General features: G+C 38.3%; 1 protein-coding gene across 1 annotated transcript in view; it reads right to left on the reverse strand.

The window, feature by feature from the left end:
• GAS2 (growth arrest specific 2) overlaps positions 1-22,663 on the reverse strand; it is a 119,465-nt gene that overhangs the window by 92,405 nt on the left and 4,397 nt on the right. Inside the window, exon 2 of the mRNA XM_032228454.1 lies at positions 9,917-10,038. Coding sequence (XP_032084345.1) covers positions 9,917-10,038 — 122 coding nt within the window. The remainder of the gene's footprint in view (positions 1-9,916; positions 10,039-22,663) is intronic.

The raw sequence follows: 22,663 nt of genomic DNA on the forward strand, positions 1-22,663 counted from the left end.
TAAAAATACAGAGAGAAGCAGCTTGACCATAATCATACTAACTCAGTGCCAAAGGCTAACTCGATATTTCCTAACAAGCCACTGAGAAATTGAAATGACCATCAGAATCTGTCAGAATACATGAGATGCCTGAAGCAAAATCATCCCACAGATATATCCTGAGAGCAGTCATTCTTACCTGGACTACGAAATTATCTGACAACAACAAAGATCTAGATCAGTGATGGTGAACCTTTTTTGGCTCGTGTGCCAAAAGGGGGGGAGGGCAGGGGGTCGCGTGCAGGTGTGCCACACCCATGATGCAATGTGCGACTCCCCCAGCACACATGCTCGCATGACCAGCGTGACCCCCCATTTTTTGTATGCCTTTTTCGCCCTCCCCAGGCTCCAGAGGCTTTATAGGAGCCTGGGGGGGGTGCGAAATCAGCTCCCCGCTCCCCTGGAGGCCCTCCAGAGGCTTCAGGGAAGTTCCTGAAGCCTCTGGAGCGCAAAATAACAGTTCTATGGGCAAACAGGAAGTTCGGGAATGGACTTCCAGTTTGCTTGTAGGGGCAGTTTTAACCCTCTGGAGCCTTTAGGGACCTTCCAGAGGGTTCCCTGAAGGCTCTGTAGGGCAAAAAAAAATGACTCTATGAGCAAACTGGAAGTCAGTTCCAGTTTGTCCATAGGGGCGTTTTTAGTCCTCCGGAGCCTTCAGGGACCTTCAGGAGGCTTCCCCGAAGGCTTTGGAGGACTAAAAACGGCCCTATGAGCAAACCTAAAGTCAGTTCCCGAACATCCAGTTTGCCTGTAGGGCCAGTTTTTTGTGCTCCAGAGGCTTCAGGAAAGCTCCTGAAGCCTCAAGAAGGCCTTCAGGGTGGGAGGATGTTTTTGCCCTCCCTAGGCTCCTATAAAGCCTCTGGGGTCTGGGGAGAGCGAAAAATGGCCTCAAAAAAAAAAAGGCTGAAATCAGCTGGCCAGCAAGCAGCTTTACAATCTTATGAAAATAATCCTGTCCAGATGGATTAACACATGTTAACACTATGTTATATCCTCCCAATTCAAATTATTATTAAAAACATTTTTGCTCCAAATTCTAAGAAGAAAGTTTTTGAGAAACTGGAAGACATTATCCTTGCACAATAGTAGCAATACTTGAGTTGATATTACTGGTAGCAGGAGGAAAGTGTATGCAATTTTAGCTGCTCATTCTGCAATTCACTTGTCTTGCATGCATATATACCTACACATGTACATACAGATAGTATTTATGAATTGTTATGTTTGGAAGGATTACCGTATATACTCGAGTATAGGCCGACCCGAATATAAGCCGAGGCACCTAATTTTACCACAAAAAACTGGAAAAGTTATTGACTCAAGTATAAGCCTAGGGTGGGAAATGCAGCAGCTACCGGTAAATTTCAAAAATAAAAATAGATACCAATAATGTTTTTGAATATTTATTTCAAAGAAAAACAGTAAACTAGCGGTGTATTCAATGAAATACTTCACTCACCTCATGATGCTGATGTCCCGCTGTGATGATGATGTCCCGTGCAGCCGCGGGAGCGATGTCCCGCCTCCTATGACACACGGCACAGTGATTCCTATCATTGGATCACTGTACCAGAGGAGGTGGGACATCGCTATGTGGCTGCTTGCCATAACAAGGAGGAGGTGGGACATCGTTGCAGAGCGGCAGGAGGGGGAGGAAGGGGAATCGTAAGACAGCCCTGCATTACATTAGAACATGAGGAGGGGGGATGGTGCGGTGCGCGCTGCGCGGCAAACTGACACAGAGGGAGGGGAAACTCACAGGGGCACTGGGCCATTCACGAGTGTCACCCAGCGGCATGGCCCCGCCCCTTTTTCTCCTCCATTTCGGGCAAATTTTTCACTGACTCAAGTATAAGCCGAGGCGGCTTTTTTCAGCCCAAAAAGTGGGCTGAAAAACTAGGCTTATACTCGAGTATATACAGTAGTTAATCCTGTAGTTTTAAATTTCATTTTCTGCTGAACTTGGATCACAATAAAATATGTTTAAACTTGGTTTGAAAATGCTATTTTACAAACAGCACTTTTATATCATGCTATCTCAAATTGTGAGTGGGAAGCTATCTGTCTAGAAGTTCTCCAATACAGTATCAAACTTTCTCTCCAAGGTTCCTTCCAGCTCTATTCTGATTGATCGATTGGTTGATTTTAAAAGAAAATAAAAGATACCTATTATTTGTATACCTGGGATAATATTCATGAACTGCCCTTCCTCTCTTAGTGGAAATTGGCACAAGTTAATTTAAGAACTGCTATCATTATTGGTTCCGGTCCACTGACATATTGTCCAGCCATTATCTTCTACTGCATTCATTAGTTTAATGCCCTTTACTAGGTTTGTGTTAATAAATTACCTGTATGTTATTCTATCTGGCCTGCTATTAACACTCAGATTCTGGGGAAAAAAATAATCTCATGAAGCTTTTTATTTGTGTTAGACTGGACATGATATCTAATGCCAATTTTATACCTGTCCCCAGATATAAATGGCATGATCTTATCGCAAACTGAGCTAAAATGCTATGTAAAAGATTATAACAATGCTTGCATGTTAGAATTATTTTGATAGCTAGAGACAGAGTCATTTCATCTTCTGGTTTACAGTGTATCCTTTCATTTCAGAACCTAGAAGTTTTTTTTCTTAGCAATAATACCAGAAAGGTAATCCATCTTTGGGTACCGTTGGAATAATGCCGTGAATATTATTCCAATAACTACTAATGCACATGTTATTTGAGTTTAACTCTTCAAAACACATGTGAGCACACATAGAGATTATTTAGTGATTTCAAAGTAATAAGGACTCTGTGCATACCACACATGCCTTGGTGCTTTAAATTTATTTGTACAGCTGCAAAATTCTCAGATTAACTATCTGTCAGGAGAAGTAAAATATAGTCTGGAAAGTAAGGAGATGAAATCCAAGACACTGGGAGAAAAATTACAAAATGAACTTCTGCAATATGAATTACTTAAAAGAGAGAAAAAAAAACCTCTCACACTTTCTAGAATAATAACCTGTAGTTGGAAGACCAGTATATCATTAGCAATAGCCTGGATAGTTCCAGCCATTTACTAATAGGCAGCATTTATTGACATAGCTGTCACTGAAACTCCTTTTCTCTTAAATCTGCTGGAATATAAATTTGGTCATAATGCAAATACCACATAGTGTCCCGGACGCAAGACTGCAGGCAAGAAAACAGAACTGCAATCTTCACAAATGATCAGTCTGTTCCCATGGAATCAGCCTGCTATTAAATCCTCAGATTTTAATGGTTACATTTTCTTGAGGAAGATTAAAATTATACGTTTACATGACATGCTTTTTATCATTCTGATTGTGTCAATACATACCAGCTATGTGTCATTCTTTCATTGCATTTCACCAAAAAAAAATGTTTAGTTTGTTGCCTATTTGCACATTTTTAAAGGACTGGAAACTTAAAAGTGTAGTAGTCCATTTCCATTCTCTGAACTAACCTCTGCGACATGTATAAATATTCAGATATATATGCCACACATATATACAAACAGTACGGATCCTGTTATGCTAGTGCATATGATGTCCCATTAAGATCTACAATATTTAAAACCAATATAGGAGTTAAAGTAATTGCACAAAAAAAAACCAAGACAGCAAGACAAAAAAATACAAAAAGGAAAACTGTATTACCTTGTTTCTCTGAAAATAAGACTTACCCTGAAAATAAGCCCTAGGCTGATTTTATTTTTTGCGTGCTCATAATATAAGCTCTACCCCAAAAATAATCCTTAGTTAAGGTCGTCATCAGTGCATGATGTGGCCAGCACCGGAAAAGGAAAAACCGCAAGGGCCAACGGTGTCTAGCAGGAGCTGCAGTCTGCGCCATACAGCATAGGTGAGTTGATTACCTGTTCAAGCAGAAGGCTAAAGCAGAGGTGGGGGTGGCATGTGATCTGGACGCACCACGTGGACTGCAGGCCAGCCAAGAGACATGAAGATGGCTACCCACCCATTCTGTCCCATCACCTCTCAGCTTGTCTGCGACCCATGCAGCATGTTGTGGCCACCAGCAGCCAGCAGAGCTTGCAGCAGATTCAGACAGTGAGGAGGTTGGGGAGGAGTCACAGTCCTGGAATCTGAGGAAGGCTCTGACGAGTGCTCTGTGTCGGAGGCAGAGATGGGGGCAGGGTTGTCTGACAGTTATAAGCTGCCTTTGAAGTTGGACATCAGTGGGGAAGAACAGCTGGAGCCTGTTCCCAGTGTGTGCATCCACAGAGCTGCCAGGAAAAAGGAACAGCTAAGGAGCAAGGGTTGATTCAGGAGTAAAGCCACAGGTGGATGGTAGATGGCCCTTCCCATAGGGAATAAAGAGGAGCAAAAAGGTAGTGGAGTTTTGCAGGAGAAAATTAGTTCAATTCATTCGGGTAAAGATCTGTTCCTGACTTCTTGCCAAGTATTATCTCCCATAGAGTGGCATTTGGAAGATATCAGCCTAGTAGCTCTCCAAGCCTGATAAAAGTCTGTAGTTGTGAAATCTCTTGAAAGACTATTGGCCATGACTTTGCTGGAATTCACGTTAAACAAAATAAAAGGGGTTTTATTGGGATGAGGAGTTGGCTTCGTGCTACAAGTTATTAAAGAAGAATGCGTATAGGAAATCATTACCAGAATTGGATTTTCTCCCCAATGTTCAATTTAAAAAAGATAGAATTTCACCTTGATACTGATGTGATTGTATTATATCTAAGAAAACAATGTAAATTTAGAAGGCAGGAGCAACATTGCATAATTAACACAATTTTGAACTTTGAAAATTGGAAACCATTAAGCCAATTGAAGTCCAACTCTAGACCCTCCTTCCCAACTTACATGAAATTGTATTACATACCCAAATTGGTAAATTCAAGTAATCCTTGCTAAGCAACTATTTGAAGTTACAAAAGGCCACCCTAGAGTCCCTATTTGTGACCAATTTTTAAAGTTCCAGTGGTCGTTCGTCCCCGCCATGATTTTTATGCAGATATCAGGTCCTTATTTTTAGATGCTTGCTTAACAATTGTAGCATTTGGTTAATAACCCAAGTATTTGCTTAATGACTTTCTCAAAAAAGTAGAACTAGGCAATAACTCAATTAATGACTGGCACAACTTATGACCATAACTCTGAGCTCAGTTATGGTTGTAAGTCATGGACTGCCTGTAATTAACATCATAAGGATTGTTATAATAGCATACAAACATTAAATATAGAATTTTATATGGAAGCTCAAATGTGCAAATTAAGTATGTGAACAGCACAGAATTTCAACAAGCAGCGTGAGATATAGCAATATGTGAAGAGTGTGTCATAAAAAATTGAGGACATATGTTTCCTGATCAAAAAACGAGCTGAAATGGGAGTGGGTGGAGGAAGGCAATGTAATGCTTGGAATAAAAAAAAAATATCTGGAAATAATTTACACAAAAAACATGAATATAATAGAGATACAGTGTCTTTTCTATTGGCAAAGTATTTCATCACGCCCAGCTAGAGAAACGGATTCAGGCTGTTTTCCCAGCACAAATGCATATATACAACATGACTTGCACAAATTTCATGCACCAAATGTGAACTCTGCGCTATCCCAGATTCTTCACAATAGGATTCTTTATAGTCTTGAGTTTATCATATCCAGCCATTCTAGAAACTATTCTCATGGGTTTACATCATGGAAAGAGCCATGCTCAAATTGATTCTGACAAGACCAAAATAGTTTATTGCATTCCATTACTTTGAGATGAAAATAATGATGTGCCCTCGTGGCCTTTGAAGGCTCGTCAGTAACAGAGGAAAGTTGCAAAGGAAGTCTATATTTTTCCTCCTCTTTGTAGGAAGAGATAGAACCTATCAAGACCACACAAAGTGCCAGATGGAGCTCATCTTACTGACACTGAAGAGTCCTCATAGCATTAGTCACTCCAAATGAGTCATTGTGTGAAGATGAAATATGAGTGTCAACAAAGCCCACTGTAGTTTTCAGAGATAATATTTTGTTCTAAATGAGAAAATGGCCACAACCTCTGATCTATCTACCTCACGATTTTGATCCCTGCAAATCTAATCTTTGCTGACACTTTTTTAGGATACTGCACAGAAAATCAACTTACATAAAGATAAGAAAAGAAACATCTACCTGTTACATTTTTTCCTGTCTTGCTTCTGAAAAAAGACCTAGAAAACTGACAAGGGAAAAAGCATCAAACCTACATTTTTCTATTGGAATATGGTACTATTTATTTTTAGGTGAACATAAGACAGCAGACATTTTTCATTATGTTGCTGTAAGAAATGTTGGAATGTAACCAGTATTAAGTCTGAAATATAATTAACATAGACTGTCTCAAATTTATATTTATTTGTGTTGAGTTGAGAAACTTACTTTCATTATATAAACATCCTTTTGGATAATAGCTATTTAAATTTTCCCCCTAAACACCTACCTCTCAAACTCTGAAACTCAAACATTTTCTGTCAGGCTTCTTAGAAAATATGAGCCGAGCCAAGTAGCAATTTAGCAATAGCATCAGAAATAGCATTTAAACTTATATACTGGTTCATATGCTTTACAGTCCTCTCTAAGCGGTTTACAGAGTCACATATTGCCCCTAACAATCTGGGTCCTCATTTTGCAGATATTGGAAGGATGGAAGACTGAGTCAACCTTGAGCTGGTCAGGATCAAACTCCTGGCAGTGGAATGCAGAGTTAGCCTGCAATACTGCATTCTAACCACTGTGCCACCACAGCTCACTTCAGTCACATAGATGGCCTCCCCAAAAGAAAACCATTTGTATATTGATTATTCACCATTGTGTTCCTATCGGAAGTAATATACTCATGCTAATAATGCTACCTAAGGAGATGTGTGGCTGAGGCATAAAGTCATGGCACATGAACCATCCAAACAACATTCTAAAACAATTTTCTCTACTCAATGCCCTCAAAATATTTCAGGGATATTAATTCACCATCATTCTTAACTACCAAGCTATGTGACTACACCACTGAAGTAGCACTTGAATTAATCTTGGATTAAAAATGTGTTTAAATTGCGGATGATTTCAGTCCATCCCTACCGATATTCACAGGTACATGTGATTTGTCTTTACTGTCATTGTACAAAATGAATACACTGAAATTAGTTGCACTTAGCAGATAAACTGAAGAATGAGTAGGTTTGTAACAGAAGTTGCATCAAGAATAACTGCATAAAACGAGGTAGAACTCTGTTCTTCACATTTTACTAGTCTTCACTTGATAATGTGTACTCAATTGACTCATTTTTCTGCATTCACACAGCACACTAAACTATTATGGTTTGGATTCCACACAATAGGCTAAGCAAAAAACATGCTTGGTTAATGTGTGATGGTTTATATAAAAAAATTTATTTCTTGTTCCCATATAATTAAACAAAGTCTCAATGAGTCACTTGCTCAATCTCTGTATTATTGAAAAAGAAGGAATCCCTTTGAGATTCAGTGTGCAATAAATTCTTAAGCTCTACTTTGAGAGGCATGATTTGGCACCAGAAAGCTCCCATTATATGAAAGAATGCATTAAGATATAAAAGCAATGTTTTAATTTATTTGGGGAAATGAAACAAAGACAATAACTGTCAATGAATTCTGATGGAGACATGCACCCTGTTGAGATATAAAAATGTGACTGATAAGCTTTCCGTTCATGGAATTACTTTATTGGTAAAATCTTCTTCATCCCACTTTTCTTTCCTTCATTCTAACCTCTTCTCTGCTGTCTGCCTCCCACTCACTCTGCTGCAGTTTGGCTGTTGTCTTCTGCACAGATCCTCTGGCAGCTGTTTCCTTTTTAAAAACAATCACCCTGCACCTACCTCCAGAGTGCTTTATCACTTTTAATAGCAGCTGAAGTGTCTTAAAGTTTCCAGCTGCCAACCACATCTTCAAGAAAGCAGCTGGACATGAGCTCCATTATGAGCCATATGCAGCCGCATAACTCAATAGTAGCACATACAGTATATTATGAGTGCAGTGAATCTCATGCTTTGGAAGAGCATTACAGAGTCCTTTAGTATATTAAATTCCATGTAGCAGCATTCTCATATATTGCATATGCTCTTTTGTACTAAGATTTGCATTTTCCAGTTGTGGAGTTTATAGATTGAAGCTTCTACCCAAAAACCCATGAAAATGGAAACATACCTTGGGAAATGTTGGCAATGGTAAAAAGCTTTAATGCTGCCACTTCTTTTCATTCTTAAGCTATGGAATGTGAAATAATATGCTTGCACTCATACTCTCACTCATAACATTAGGGTGAGGTTTTCCGATTCCACCACAAAACCGTGTTCGACTAAACCGCGCTCGACGAAACCGCATAGCTGATGTCATCAACAGCGCGACAACAGCGCGGAGACAGAAACACGCTGTAAATGCTAAACCTAAAATTAACCCCTAAACCTAAACCTAACCCCCCTAAACCTAATCCTAAACCTAACCCTAAACCTAACCCTTACCTTAAGTTGAATCGGCTTGCTTTCAAAGCGCTATTTAAAGCGCCCTTCTTTCTCCGCGCTCGCTGTTGTTGCCCTGTTGATGATGTCAGCGACGCGGTTTAATCGGGCGCGGCTTAGTTGAGCACGGTTTTGTCGTGCCACGAGGTTTTCCGCGCTCATTTGCATGACATCTACATAGCTTAGAAAAGAAACTAGCTTCTGGAAAGGGGAAAAAAAACTTCAAGAAAGAAGAAAACTACAGTTATTTTATATCTTCCTATTGTGGCATAAAACAACCACCAAAACTCGTAATCACTAGGCCAATTTGATCTAATGGCTAATGCACCAGCCTAGAAACCAGGAAACTGAGTTCTAGTTTCAATCTTAGGCATGAAAGCCAGCAGGGTGATTTTGGGTCAATCACTTTCTTTCAGCCCAACCCCCACCTTATGGGGTTGTTGTTGTCGTGAGGAAAATATGAAGGGGAATGAATATTAGGTACACTTGTGGCCTTGAGTTATTTATAAAGGTAATAAGGGCAGGAAATAAAAAAAAACATTTTTTTAAAAAAAGATAAGTGCTAACATAAATAGTAAAGCAGCAACAAATCATTTCCATTTTAATTTATGAGGCAGTGCTAACCATTTCAGGGAAAAGCAAATGTGGATAATTGTTAACAGCCACCATAGTTCCGTCCGGTTCATTGCTCATTGTTCATTGCTCTTTCACCCTCAGTACCCATTTCACCCTACTGGTACTTCTTACAGATCAAAACATCAACTATTGTTTGGCATCAAACATAAAAATACTGATGGAACTCAGATTAGGAGCAAAATACATCTTTGCCTGCGGATGATCCTATGTTTGATGTTTGTTATTTCTACTTTTAAAAGACCTCAGGCCATAGAACTGGAAAGACTTCTCCAGATACTCTTACTGTTTCTCAAAGCAGGCCATCCTAGGTCAAAGTATATTCAAAGAGAGAGCTAAACATCACTGTATCTTTTCTACACCCCACCCAAAATTGTAATTAAATTGTATAGATTGCTTCAGCTTCCCTGCCTTATTACTTCTGGTATGCAATTCCACAAGGGGAAGATTAATACCGAGACAAGTACTCATATAATCTCTAAAATGCTCATTTATTTGATTTTATGTTTACCCTGACTTTGCACCAATAAATGACATTGAAGACAGCCATTGATTAAACACTGAGTCATGATTTCCTATTAGATATGCATATCTAATAGGATATCTGCATATGGCAGACGAAAGGCAGCTGAAATAAATCATTAGTTATTGTCACTGGAAAGATTGAAATCATAAAAATAAATAAAACACCTTACGTACATGTACTTTCCTAAATTAAGGTAAGTTTACCTTCCCAAACTTGATTTCAATGCAGTTTTCTTTAAATTTCTCCTGTAAAGTCTCTGCTAGCTGACAGAGCAAAGCACCATTATCCAATTTCTCCATGAAGGTTTCAGCTGTTATTTCTTTTCCTGAAAAAAGATACAAAAGGAATACCAATCAGCACCAGTTTTGTGGATTGTTCATTGTGTGGAAAAACATGATTGCACTGTGGATTTTGTTTGCATCAAATTGTGATTGCTCCCTGCTGAAGAAATATATCTCACATTATAAATCACATACTCATTTGTACTTTTTAAAAAAAGATGGCAGAACCTTTATTAAAGGAAAGTTATAGTCAATGAAGTCAAAACATATTTTATTTCTTGATTACTAATCTGTATTTTCCCCTGCAGCAGTTAATGGTAACACTGAAGAGCATTGTTCTAAAGCTTAAAACACATGTAGCCAATGTAGTAGCTTCACATACTGAGACATTTTTTTTATAAATGCAGATGATTGCAATGCCAGATTGGCTGAAAAGATATGTTTCCATAATCTAAATTTAGCGGGTTTTCCTTTAGGATTTGGGGAGGATGACATTACACTAGAGCACCAGTCAAAAGACATATGATTTAACTTGATGAGAAGGCGCTGGAAGCAACAGCCAATGGATTGGATGTCATTTACCTTAATGAGCTGGGGGGAATGAGGATGGTGGTAGTATTTGATATTTTTTGGAGCAGAAAAAGAATACTTTGCTTATTCAGATTTAATAAATATTATAGTTCTATTTAATCTTTACAGTTATGGTTTCCTACCCACTGGAGATCTGGCTGGCTTCCATTCTGATAGCATTCAGAGGGCCTTGAAAGGACCTGCTGTTTTTCTAGAACTGGGCATGGGTAGTCGAAGCCCCTTGCTGGATATTTGTTATATCTGTTCTTTGTGTTGCTAGCAGAAATGATCACTTTTTTCTGCTTTAGTTTTAATCTTCCTTTACTTTTCTAATTTATCTTCTATTTTTATTTGTTTGTATATATTGTGAGATAACCGAACACATCTTGGAATTACCACCAAATTGAATTTTTATTGATTGATTTATTACATTGGTAAACTCCACCTAATAATGCTAATTACACCACTTGAATACCTTTGGCATTGATAAAGTTACAATCGGTAACTGCAAAAGGTAGGAAGAATGCATATAGAAGAAGTACAGAAAAGTAAATATGACATTTTTTTTTAAAAATGTATTTCACTTTTTACAAAAAGCAATAGCTGAATACATGACCAGTATAAATAAGGATAATAATGCATTTATAAGCATTTATAAATAAACACACAACATCAAGCCAGCTGGAAGAGGACAATTGGCACAAAGAAATCCAGATCTTAGTACTACCTCCAAGCCTTTAGATTAGCTCAACAAAATGACCTGGAGAACAAGTTCTGAGTAATGTGTATCCATGAATGGCATTGCCCTTGAGCTTTTTATGGTAAAAAATAATGTCAGACAAATGTCAGTGGTATGTCATGCTTCTATCCCTCATTCTTGTTTCCAATGACAGACTACAGTACATGAAAACAAATTGTTGCCTTATCTATTTGTTGCATCTTGATCATTTTTGATCTTCCAAGAATCTTTTCTAAGTATCTTCCTGCCAATACCTAGCTTGCATCAAAATAGGGATGCAGAAAAGCAGTGCTCATTGTATTACAGAATCTGTTCTGTATCAGACTGCCAGAAATGCTTTTGTAAAATGACTGGAATAATTAGAAGATGGTTATTTTGTTTGTTTTCATGGCCCTCTGTGTGCAGACAGGGGAGAAGATGTAGAATTATTATGAGGACATTTTATGATTTCTACAAATGCACTTATACCCTGCAAGCCAAATAACAATCCTAAACATCATTTGCCTGCAGAAAATGCATGAAGTGTCGCCACTCTCCTTTAACTACAGTTGAAACTCTCAATACAATTTGGGATACTGCCTAAAAAAGCCCAAATCAGAAATCCCCAGCATGCAATAGAGGTCTTCACAATTAATTTCTTTCGGCACACTTCCACTACCAGTTTAAGATAACCATGACTTAATGGCTAAAACTCTGCCTAATCTTAATACTGACTTTGACAGTTTCTTAACTTGTAATTTAACTAAGTATGTTTCCAGAAAACATGATTAATTACAATTTGATCTGGTGCACACTTAAGATTGTTGTATAGTGCAGATGTTGGTATGTATATAGAGTATTGTTCACAGAATATGTATTGTATATAATATTCCTTCCAGTCACTGTTGACTACTGGCAATTGCATGGATTAGTTCTTGCCGTTTTCAGAAGTGATTTGCATTGCTTCCTTTCTATAGATGAGAAAAGAATCATTAATCCAAAGTCAGCAGTTGCCTTCATGCCGAGGGTGAATCTAGAACTCACAGACACCCAGTTTTTAGCCTGGTGTCTTAACCACTACGGCAGATTGGCTTTCATGATGGATATATGGGCTTGGGTTTTTTTTGTTTATAAATGATGGCTTGTTGTATATTATTGTTTTACTATGCCAACCCAGTCTTTATTAAATCAAGATGATTTAATAAATCAAGATGATTAAACACCAACTGTGTTTAATCTAAAAAATAGGGGGAAAGACTTAAAGCTCCTAATCCAAGCTGTCTTTAAAAAAAGCCTAGGGAGATTTTCAGTCATAGTTATCTCAATACATGAGCACACAATAGATACAAACTTAAAGTAAACCGCTCCAAACTCGATTGCAGAAAATACGACTTCAGCAACAGAGTGGTCAATGCCTGGAATGCACTATCTGACTCTGTTGTAACATCCTCAAACCCCCATAACTTTAGGTTTAGACTGTCTACTGTCGACCTCACCTCATTCCTAAGAGGTCTGTAAGGGGCGTGCATAAGGGCACCAACATGCCTACCATCCCTGTCCTAACGTTCCTTTTTATTTATATCCAATTCGTGTATTCAAAATCATGTTTATACTTATATATGTTATCTAATGCATGCTTGACAAAATAAATAAAATAAATAAATAAAACCGTGCCTTTTCAAAAAGGCAACTGGACTCTTTTATTTTCCCCTTGAGGAAGAAGCAAAAATGGTTCATCCATAAAATAAGAAAGTACAATCGATTCTTACACTCAGGACAAAATTCCAACATCAGGATTTCTTAACCAAACAATTCCATCTATGCAAACTCAAAAAAGAATAATAAAAAAATCTTCCTGAAATCCCCAAACAAAATATCTTTTTTTTTCAACATGGTCTGAAGGTTTCCAAATTCAGTCACAGTAAAGAATTATGGCTTTTTGTGTTTCTTTAATTTAATGTCCCAGTTGGTAAATTGTTATGTAATTTTGTGCTCTTTAAAATTATAGCTTGCCCAAAGCCTAAGACCAAAACCTAAATGGTTATTATCATATTGTGGAAATTACAGAGTTTCTTTACTTGCCACTTACAAGTTTATACAACAAATCAAAACCTAATTTAGTAAGCTTGACATTTAATTTATTTATCAATTGATTTGTTTAATGCTGAAGCCTGAGCATTATGCAAAAATATGAAATGTAAAAAGCCCATTTTTGTGTATCTAAAGAAGTGCATTAATATTGAAGCCATAATTAAAATATTAGTCTTTTAAGATATAAAATGCATGTTGCTTTTGGAGAGATACATGGCAACACATTCTGGGGTTTTCTTTAATTAGGACAAAAATATGAGTGCATTATAGTTATCATATTAAATTCTAATAGTTAATTCTAATGACTAATGACTGATCCATACTGTAAGGTTTTTGAGTATATAAACTCTGTTATACAATAGTAGCTCCACTTTTTTCCCTTCCAACATAACAGAATATTTTAATTGGGCCAAGATCGATTCACAAATTTATTAACATATTAACAATATTTGATGGTAGAATATATTAAGTGAAGTTTCTTTTAGCACAAATATTGTTTATGCCTTTAAGCATGAGTAAAATGATTATATGATATCCTAATCATATCCTGTTTCCTGAGTTATGGTTCTGTCCTACTTCATTAGTTTATTTTATATACTTAGTCAAAGTTATAAAAAAGTTAATCGGATGCTGAAGGAAATGCTGTTAACCACCACAAACCTGAAAATTAAACTTAATGAATTTTGCTTTCAACATCTATACCTGAAAAATAAGTGAGCTACATCAGCCTTCCATATTCAGACTGTGAGGTCAGCAAGGAACATTTCTTCTTTATCTACCACAATCACCCTGACATCCAAAAGACTTCAACCCTATCAAAGGTCTAGTGAAATATTTTGAAATTATGTTGTTTCTCTTTTATGGAATTGCAGTCTTGTCCTCCAATATCAGCACCCTATACCTGTCTGCCTAAGGTTTGTATGTCAAACAGGACATGGGGAAATGAGCAGCAATGTTTTTTTATAATGGCATGCTAATCAGCTTTCTATGCACTAAGCAGTGATGGTGAACCTTTTTCCTACGAAGATACAAAATTGTGCACATGGGTGTGTGCTCACCCAATCTCCCAAACCACCTGCACATGTGTGCATGACCTGCCTCCCCCATGCAGGTGCATGTGACCCCTCCCCACGTTCCGGATGCTTTCCTGAAGCCTGGGGAATGCGAAAACAGCCTCCCTGGGGCCTCCAGATGCCCTCTGGAAACCGAAAATGGATCATTCTCGAACTTCCAGTTGGAATGTTGGAGCTGTTTTTCGCCCTCCTCAGCCTCTGGAGGCTTTCCTGAAGCCTGGGGTGGGTGAAAACGGTCCCCGCTGGCCCACCGGAAGAACAAAAAATCAGCTGATGGCTGGCCTGCCACCAAATATGGCTCTGCATGCCTTAGTGCTGTCATCAGAGCCGAGGTGGTGCAGTGGTTAGAGTGCAGTACTGCAGCCACTTCAGCTGACTGTTAGCTGAAGTTCAGCGGTTCAAATCTCACCAGCTCAAGGTTGACTCAGCCTTCCATCCTTCCGAGGTGGGTGAAATGAGGACCCAGACTGTGGGGGCAATATGCTGACTCTGTAAACCGCTTAGAGAGGGCTGAAAGCTCTATGAAGCGGTATATAAGTCTAACTGCTATTGCTATTGGTAACTGCTATTGCTATCACAGCACTAAGGACTTTATGTGATGATGAGCAATAAGTTAATGAATTACCTAAAACAACCACCATTTAGCAGTGATATTTCCAATTCTCACTTAATATTCAGATGCTCAGGAAAGTGATGTCACAAGATCATGAGCAGAAAGAGATGCATCCACTTCCTTCCCTGGGGTTTTTTGAGAGCTGATGTCCATACAATATGGCTGTCTGCTTGCTGACTGGCATTAGTTGCTAACACAAAGTACAACAAACAGGATTAATTTTACTTATTCCACACACATTCCACACATACAAGTTCTATGAATTCAAGAGACTGTCTTGCATTCAAAAACCCTGCTTCAAAAATGGGAGACATCAGGCAGAAAGTGGATGGAGCAACTTTGATTATTTAGTTTATTATTAAATCATATGATTTTGCAGGGGGTTGGTATTAGCTATTATTGGTATTAGCACTGAGATTCTACTGACCCCATAAAGGCTAAGCAAAATCCAACAGAATTAATATTGGATAGGAGAAACCAGAAAATCCCAAGGCAGTGGGCCAGAATGGAAGTTGAAGAATCATCTCAGAAGGAAGCTGTGACAAATCTTTTGCTTCACCACCAAAATATGACTATGTAGTCACCAGGATTCAATCTGACTTCTAGAGAGAACCTTCACTGTTTATTTTATTCAAAAATAAGACCGCCATGTTTATTTTTTAGTAGATCCTCCAAAAAACATATGAATAAAGGAAATCACCAGAATAACATGATTAACATTTTGAACTATACTTTTCAGAATTTGCATGAGTTAATTGATAAAACAGGTCCCTTGAAGAATTTTTTCCCCTTCAAAATTTCTCCCCAAGGGGGGGAGTCTCATTTTGGGGGTAATTTTTAAGGAAATGCATTCAATTTCCTAATGTCACTATTCCTAAAACAGACTTGAAAAACTTTGGATCTGACCATTCTAGGGAAACCTGGGCATAGAGAGATTTTTTTAAAATGTAAGTACAGTAGATTGTGCTTTTTGGGCTTCTGCTGCAGTTTCTTAATTATATGATTTTGAAGTGGAGAAGGCTGCTAGATGATTAATTGCACAATACCTATAGGTCCACGGGTTTTTGTTTTGTTTTTTTTTAAATCTGCTTGCAAAAACTTGGTTCTCCTTCCTGAAATGGAATTTAGCTGCTGGGTAGTAATGAGTGATTTCATTATAAGCTGTATTCTCCCACAATATACTAAGGAATTTGCTATCAAGTCAGTGCAGTGTAGCTAAGACATCTGGTATCATACTACAACTCTGCTGGACTAAAACTGCAGAATTGCCAGCCACCTACCAGAGCCATTGACTGGAGAAAGTCATCTTCAATAATCAATTGCTTCACAGTGTAATTAGGAACATGGTTTTTGATAATAGTTTCAGCTGATAAATTCCATCTTTAAAAGATATGAAATAAAGTATTTGAATCAGAAGAAAACCACACAATACTTTTTTGAAGCCAAAAAGTTGGCTTGTTAATGCAATTTACTCTAAATTAATGCCCACTTGATATTCTGGACTGCAACCCCCATAAACATGTGGGCTACAGGTGAGATGGGAGTCATAGCCAATCACATATGGGCCCATCATGTTGAAAAACACTTTTCAAATCAATCTGTAAAGTATGGTTCACAGCTTTCATGTTATGGAATATTAGCCATTTCTGATTTTACTGATTTCAGAGTCCTAGTTCCTGAATAGTGTCTTGTTCATTGCAAGTTTTGTTTCCTTCAACCACGTTGCCTCACCATATTTTTTTGTCTTTTGGAATATTTGGCATCTCTATGTTTATGTGTCATAAACCTTTTAAGGTAAGGGCCTACATAACTATTTTCTCTTCCCATACAGAAGCTGAATTGCAAATTAGGAATTACAGTTTTCTTCCCTGGCAAAATTGCTTCAAACAGTTTGGGTTACTACTAATTCAGTCATTTATCTCCCATAGCCTCTCATCCCAAAACAAAAATAATATGCAATAAGCACAAGTTATCTTTTTGCCCAGTTTGCCCAAAAGATAAACTAAGATATCGTAAGCATTCCTATGAATTGATAGGATAGGACCATGATGGCGAACTATGGCACGCGTGCCACAGGTGGCATCCATAGCCGTCTCTGCAGACACCTGAGCCATCACCCCAACTCGTTTTTGCCGTGCCTGCGTGTACCCCTCCCACCGGCCACCTGATTTTTGGGTTTCTGCTGTGCATGCATGGGGCGGGGCACATGTGGGAGATGCACACATATTCATGGGGAAGCAGGGTGCATGCGCAAGCATCACTCATGCATGCACAGGGTGGCATGGGGGATTCATGCGTGCATGCACGGGGGGCACACAGGGGGGATGGGTTCATTGCATTATGGGTGTGCGTGCATGCACGCTTTCGATACTCGGCACCAAAAAGGTTAGCCATCACTGGGATAGGATTATGTTTTGTTGTACTGTTTTTCTTCTCTCATGAAAAGTTTAGGTTTCAGACAAAATGTTGATTTTAAAACCCTAATGTAATTTTCAAGACCTAACCTGAGGTCATTAAGAAATATGTACGTAAAAGAATGCTACATGTTACATTCACCAGGGACAACAATCTTAAAGTATACATCATACACGAAACACCAACCAGAATAGATATCCTTACATTATTAAGACTGATGGGAAGAAGGCTTGTCCTCTCTCAGCAATCTAATCAAGACAGCTGTCTCAGGGCTTCCTGGGGGCGTGGCCTGTTGCCGAGGAGGGCTCCACCGAGCTCCTCAGAGATCTGGTCTGTATATCTAAATAAGATCATAGATAGCACCCCTTTTTGGCTAAGAAAGGGGCAGGGAGGATAGCTCCGTAGGCTAGGGTCTATTCGTAAGCCACAGCCTTTTTCTTTTTTTGGCTGTGGAAAAAGATTAGATCCAACCGGAGCGGAGCTTCTATCTCCAGCCAGTTCTTCTTAGCTGCCTTTTTTTTTTGGCAGCCCCAGACAGGCTAGCCCCCCCCAGGACAAAACAAAGTTTTTTCAAGCTAGAATTGATACGGGAGGGTACCACCCCTGTGAGATTTATGCTTTTATTACTATCTTAAATACCAGCACCATTCATCTTAGAGACTTCTTTGTCTAAATAGACCTCAAAATGGCGATTTCTCTCCGTGGATGATTGATACTGGATGTACTCAGCCGGTGTTATCTTCCTGCAGACCGCTTCTTAACAAAATAAACTCTTCTTTGGAAATAGAGGGGAGCGAAGCGCGGCTTACTTGTTTATTTATTATGGCACCCAGATCAAAGAAGCGTCTTGCTACAAATGTGTCTAAAGAATTTAAAGAATCTTTACTGGAAACACAGCCTTTGTCTCCTACGCCCTCTACTGGAGAATTTTTAACACAGGAATATCTCTTTAAAATCTTTAATGCCTTTAAGCAAGAAATTAAGGAATTTGTATTGGAACTTTATGATGATTTAAAATCTAAAGTTAATCAAATGAAGGCGAATACGTTTGCAGCCGTGTCTGCCCTGTCAGATTACTCTGCTGAAATCGAGAACAAATTGGAAAGTCTGGAGAAGGCTAATTTTAATTTGGCTACCAATATTCAAATTTTACAACAAAAAATTAGAGATAACGAAAAACAGCTTATGATGATAAATTTTAATAGGAAGGCATTTGCAATAAGAGTCAGAGGATTCCGTGAAAAGGAGCAAGAGAATTTGAAACAGACCTTTGCTGAAGCCTTCAGCCATGCACTGGGAAGCCCGGGACTTAACTTTGATTGGCAGATTCGGAAAATCTATCGCCAGAACTCATTGATAGCGGAACAGCGACAGCTCCCGAGGGATATAATTATACATTTCTCTACAAAAGAATCTAGAAATGCGATTGTGCAAAAGCTTTATAATAACAGTTTCCGAGTTGATGGCCAGGACCTGATTGTTTTCAAAGATATTCCTTTTCAGATGTTGAAGGCAAGAAGGGACTACACCTTTTTAACTAAGGAGCTTAGGAGTCAACAGATTCGATACAGATGGGAGGCCCCTGCCGGTATCACGGTTACATTTGAGAATCAAAGATTTCGTCTTAACTCTGTTTCGGAGGCTCAAGATTTCTATTGTAGGATTCTGAAGGCGGGACTTCCTGACGCGCTTGGAAGAGAGGAGAGACAAGCGGAAGGAGAAGGCAAACGGCAGGCCATGTGGCTGCAAGATGGAGGGGGTAGCCCTTCCTCCCTCGGAGAAGCAGAAAAACGGAGATCGAGAATTTAGACATTTCAAAATATTCGCCAAAGTTGAGGACTGAATGGGGGTTTGAGACCTCTCTCCGGTAGAAAAAGCGGACTAATTCTTATTAGAAGGGAAAGCTGGGTGAAACTACTTTGAGCTAGATTTTAAATTAACGTTAGCATAAATTTGATAGTGGTAAACATCAGACAAGCAAGGGATGAGGGTAAAATATATGTGGAATGATTTACGTTGTTTAAGGCTTATTAGAACAGAAAGCCGGTTGGGATTATCTTAAGATAAGTGTAAAAAGAATGCGGAATGATTTATGTTGTTTAAACTTTGTTAGAAGGGATTACTTTAAAATAGAAGGTTAACTGACTCTTGCTGAAAGTATTATTTGAATATGTGGAATGATCCATGCTACTTAACTTTTATTTGAAGGGAAAGTTGGTTGAAATAGCTCTGAGTTATATTTTAAACAAATGCTAGTATAAATTTGATAGTGGTAAATATCAGACAAGTGAGGGATGAGGGTAAAATGCATGTGGAATGAACTACGTTATTTAAATCCTATTAGAAGAGGAAGTCGGTTGGAATTATCTTAAGATAGAAATTGATTCCTGTGTAAAGTAATATTTGATCTACGCTGTTTAATCTTACTAAGTAGGGGATTTTGAATTACTGTTTGAAAAGGGGGTAAAGAAAGATCATTTACGCTGTTTAAATTTTACTAGAAGGGAAAGTTTGATTACTTGTCTGGAAAGTTATATTTGAATATATGGCATGAACCACGTTGCTTAAATTTTATCGGAAGGGATCATGAGGTTTAGGAAGAGGAACGGGAGAATCTACAGAAGGTTGGGGTAAATAGCAAAGAAGTAAGAGACGAGAATAAAATATAGATAGAATGATTTATACTATTTAAGCATAGATAAAGATGGGGGGCTGAGATCAACACAAAGAGTGGTTTCTTTTTTTTTCTTTTTTTTCTTTTTTCTCTTTTCTCTTTTCTTTTCTCTTTTTTTTTTCTCTGTTTTTTTTTTCTTTTGATATATTACTTTTATTTCTTAATCCATATGTATACAAGATATTTTAGACAGAAGGTAGTGCCAGGTGTGGGCCCTGGGAAGTCGGGAGGATTAGGGATGGGGATTGTGGGGGGTGGGGTGGGGGGGTGTTAACATAGTCTTAATAACAAGAATGTATTTATATACGGTGGTTCTTTTTTTTTTTCCTTTTTTTTATTTCTTTTTTCCCTTGGTTCATTTTACTTTTATCAGATCAAACAACACTCGAATAAAGGCATACACCAAGGAGGGAGGTAGAGGGAAAGAAGAGGGAGGAGTAAGGAAGGAGTAAGGGGAATGTAAGGAGGGTGTCTGGGGAGTAAGGGGAGAAAGGTTTGTGGGGAAAGGGAAGTAGGAGGGGAGTGTTAGAGGGAGAAAGGAAAGTTGGAGGGGGTAGATGGGGTGTATGGAGGATGAAAGGGTTAGGTGGGGTTGTGAATGATGAGTTGTGTTTCCTTTTTATTTGTTCGTTTTATTCCCTTTTTCTTTTTTTTCTTTTCTTATAGTAAATACCCTGTATATAAATGATTGCAAATGGAATGTGAAAATTGAATAAAATATTTAAAAAAAAAAAAAAAAAAAAGACAGCTGTCTCAGCACTGCTGATAGCTGGCCAGGTGATGGATGATCAGTTGGGCAAAAGGCAAGAGCTCTCTAGAGGGATGGAAATAGCTTTTGCAATTCTGATTGTTTTCTCAGTCCTGATCCATGTCTAGCCAGTATGTTAAAATGAACACATAGAGCTAGCTTTGAACTCTCCTGAAAGCTTTGAGGTATCTAACATATGCATTACTCATTCCAGCAAAATGTTTGCACACCTTTTAATACCACAATAGTAATTAATGGGAGTCAACCTTTTTCATTAAATTACAATATGGAAACACTTTGGGAGGGAGGCTATGCTGTTACTAATCTCATCTAAGAAACCCTCCAAGCCCAGAGCTATGGACCCACCCATAGAATTTTTTTTCATCTAACATCTATCCTGAAGCTTTAAATAACACCAGTAAATGATTTCAGATTTTGTTAACACCAGCTGCCCTTTACAGTCTCAATTTGTCCACACAGAAAATGTTTCCAATCTTGGCAGCTTCTAAGATGTGTGGACTTCAACTTCCAAGTTTCCTGTCAGCCTGACCATTGCTTAAACTAAGATCCACACATCCAGAAATTGTCTAAATTAAACACTGTATTATAGCTTTTACAATTATAAGGATCTTTTTAAGTCCAATTTCCCATCCAGAGATGTCAGGTCATCCAATGTTTCTTATTTTGCCCACCAGTGAGTTTTGGATTGGTTATATGAGCTTATTTTGGCTGGCTTGTGTTTTTCCTCCCTGCCAAATAGGTTAGGATTGGATTATCAATCAACAGCTGACAATTATCTCTGCACTTATTATATGTACTTATAATTACAAGAATACTTGGGACAGCCCTTCCAAATATTGAGGCTAACTCTGAGGGCCCCATGCTTATTGTTCCGTATCTAATGTTTTTATATTGACTGTTTTATCAATTATCGTGCACCACTCAGAGGCACCTTTAATGAGATGGAATGATAGCGAGTGATATAAATTTGATAGTCTCTTCTTTAGGCTAAACATAACAGATCTTTTAACCATTCTTCATAAGATTTAGTATCAAAGGTTCTCTCTATTTTTGTTGCTTTCTCCAGTTCCTCAGCATTCTTTTTATTGTGCCAAAAACCTGAATATAATATTCCAGGTGTGGCCTGATATCAGGTGTGAGAGATCAGGTCCACATGTGAAGGTCTCATCAACTTGATGTATTGCTAATTATGCATAATAATTACATCATTCTTATGCAATTAGTAATCTTCTCAACTAGAGTTAGATAAGGATCAATGGAATTCAAGAAGGGTTGGACTTAGACTTGTGGCTTTGTACAAATTCTAGGTTGATCCCTCTCTTAACTCCACCGCCAGGTTCTGCCACTCCTTCCCCTACATCTGACCAGTGCAGCAGATTGCAACATTATACTGGTTCTTTTGAGAGTTGAAGGGAGCATTGCTAGTTGTATTTAATGTGTGGTCTATCAGACACTCAGAGCCTTCTCACAAACACTTCTGTTGAACCAGACTTATGTTATAAGTCATGTCTGGTTGTTCCTACCTGTGCAGAATTCTACATTTCTCACCATTGAAATGCACTTGGTTGCAAAAGGCCCAATATTCAAAACTACAGATAATATTTTGAATCCTGATTCTGTTTTATGAGGCAGCAGCACTATGCCCCTCCCCCCACTTACAAATGTGTGCTCTGCATCCCTTCTACCCATTTCAATGATTCATAAAAATGTTGAACAGAACTGCATATCTCTCTCCACTTAGACATA

Source organism: Thamnophis elegans, chromosome 1, assembly GCF_009769535.1.
Source record: "Thamnophis elegans isolate rThaEle1 chromosome 1, rThaEle1.pri, whole genome shotgun sequence".
Classification (NCBI taxonomy): domain Eukaryota; kingdom Metazoa; phylum Chordata; class Lepidosauria; order Squamata; family Colubridae; genus Thamnophis; species Thamnophis elegans.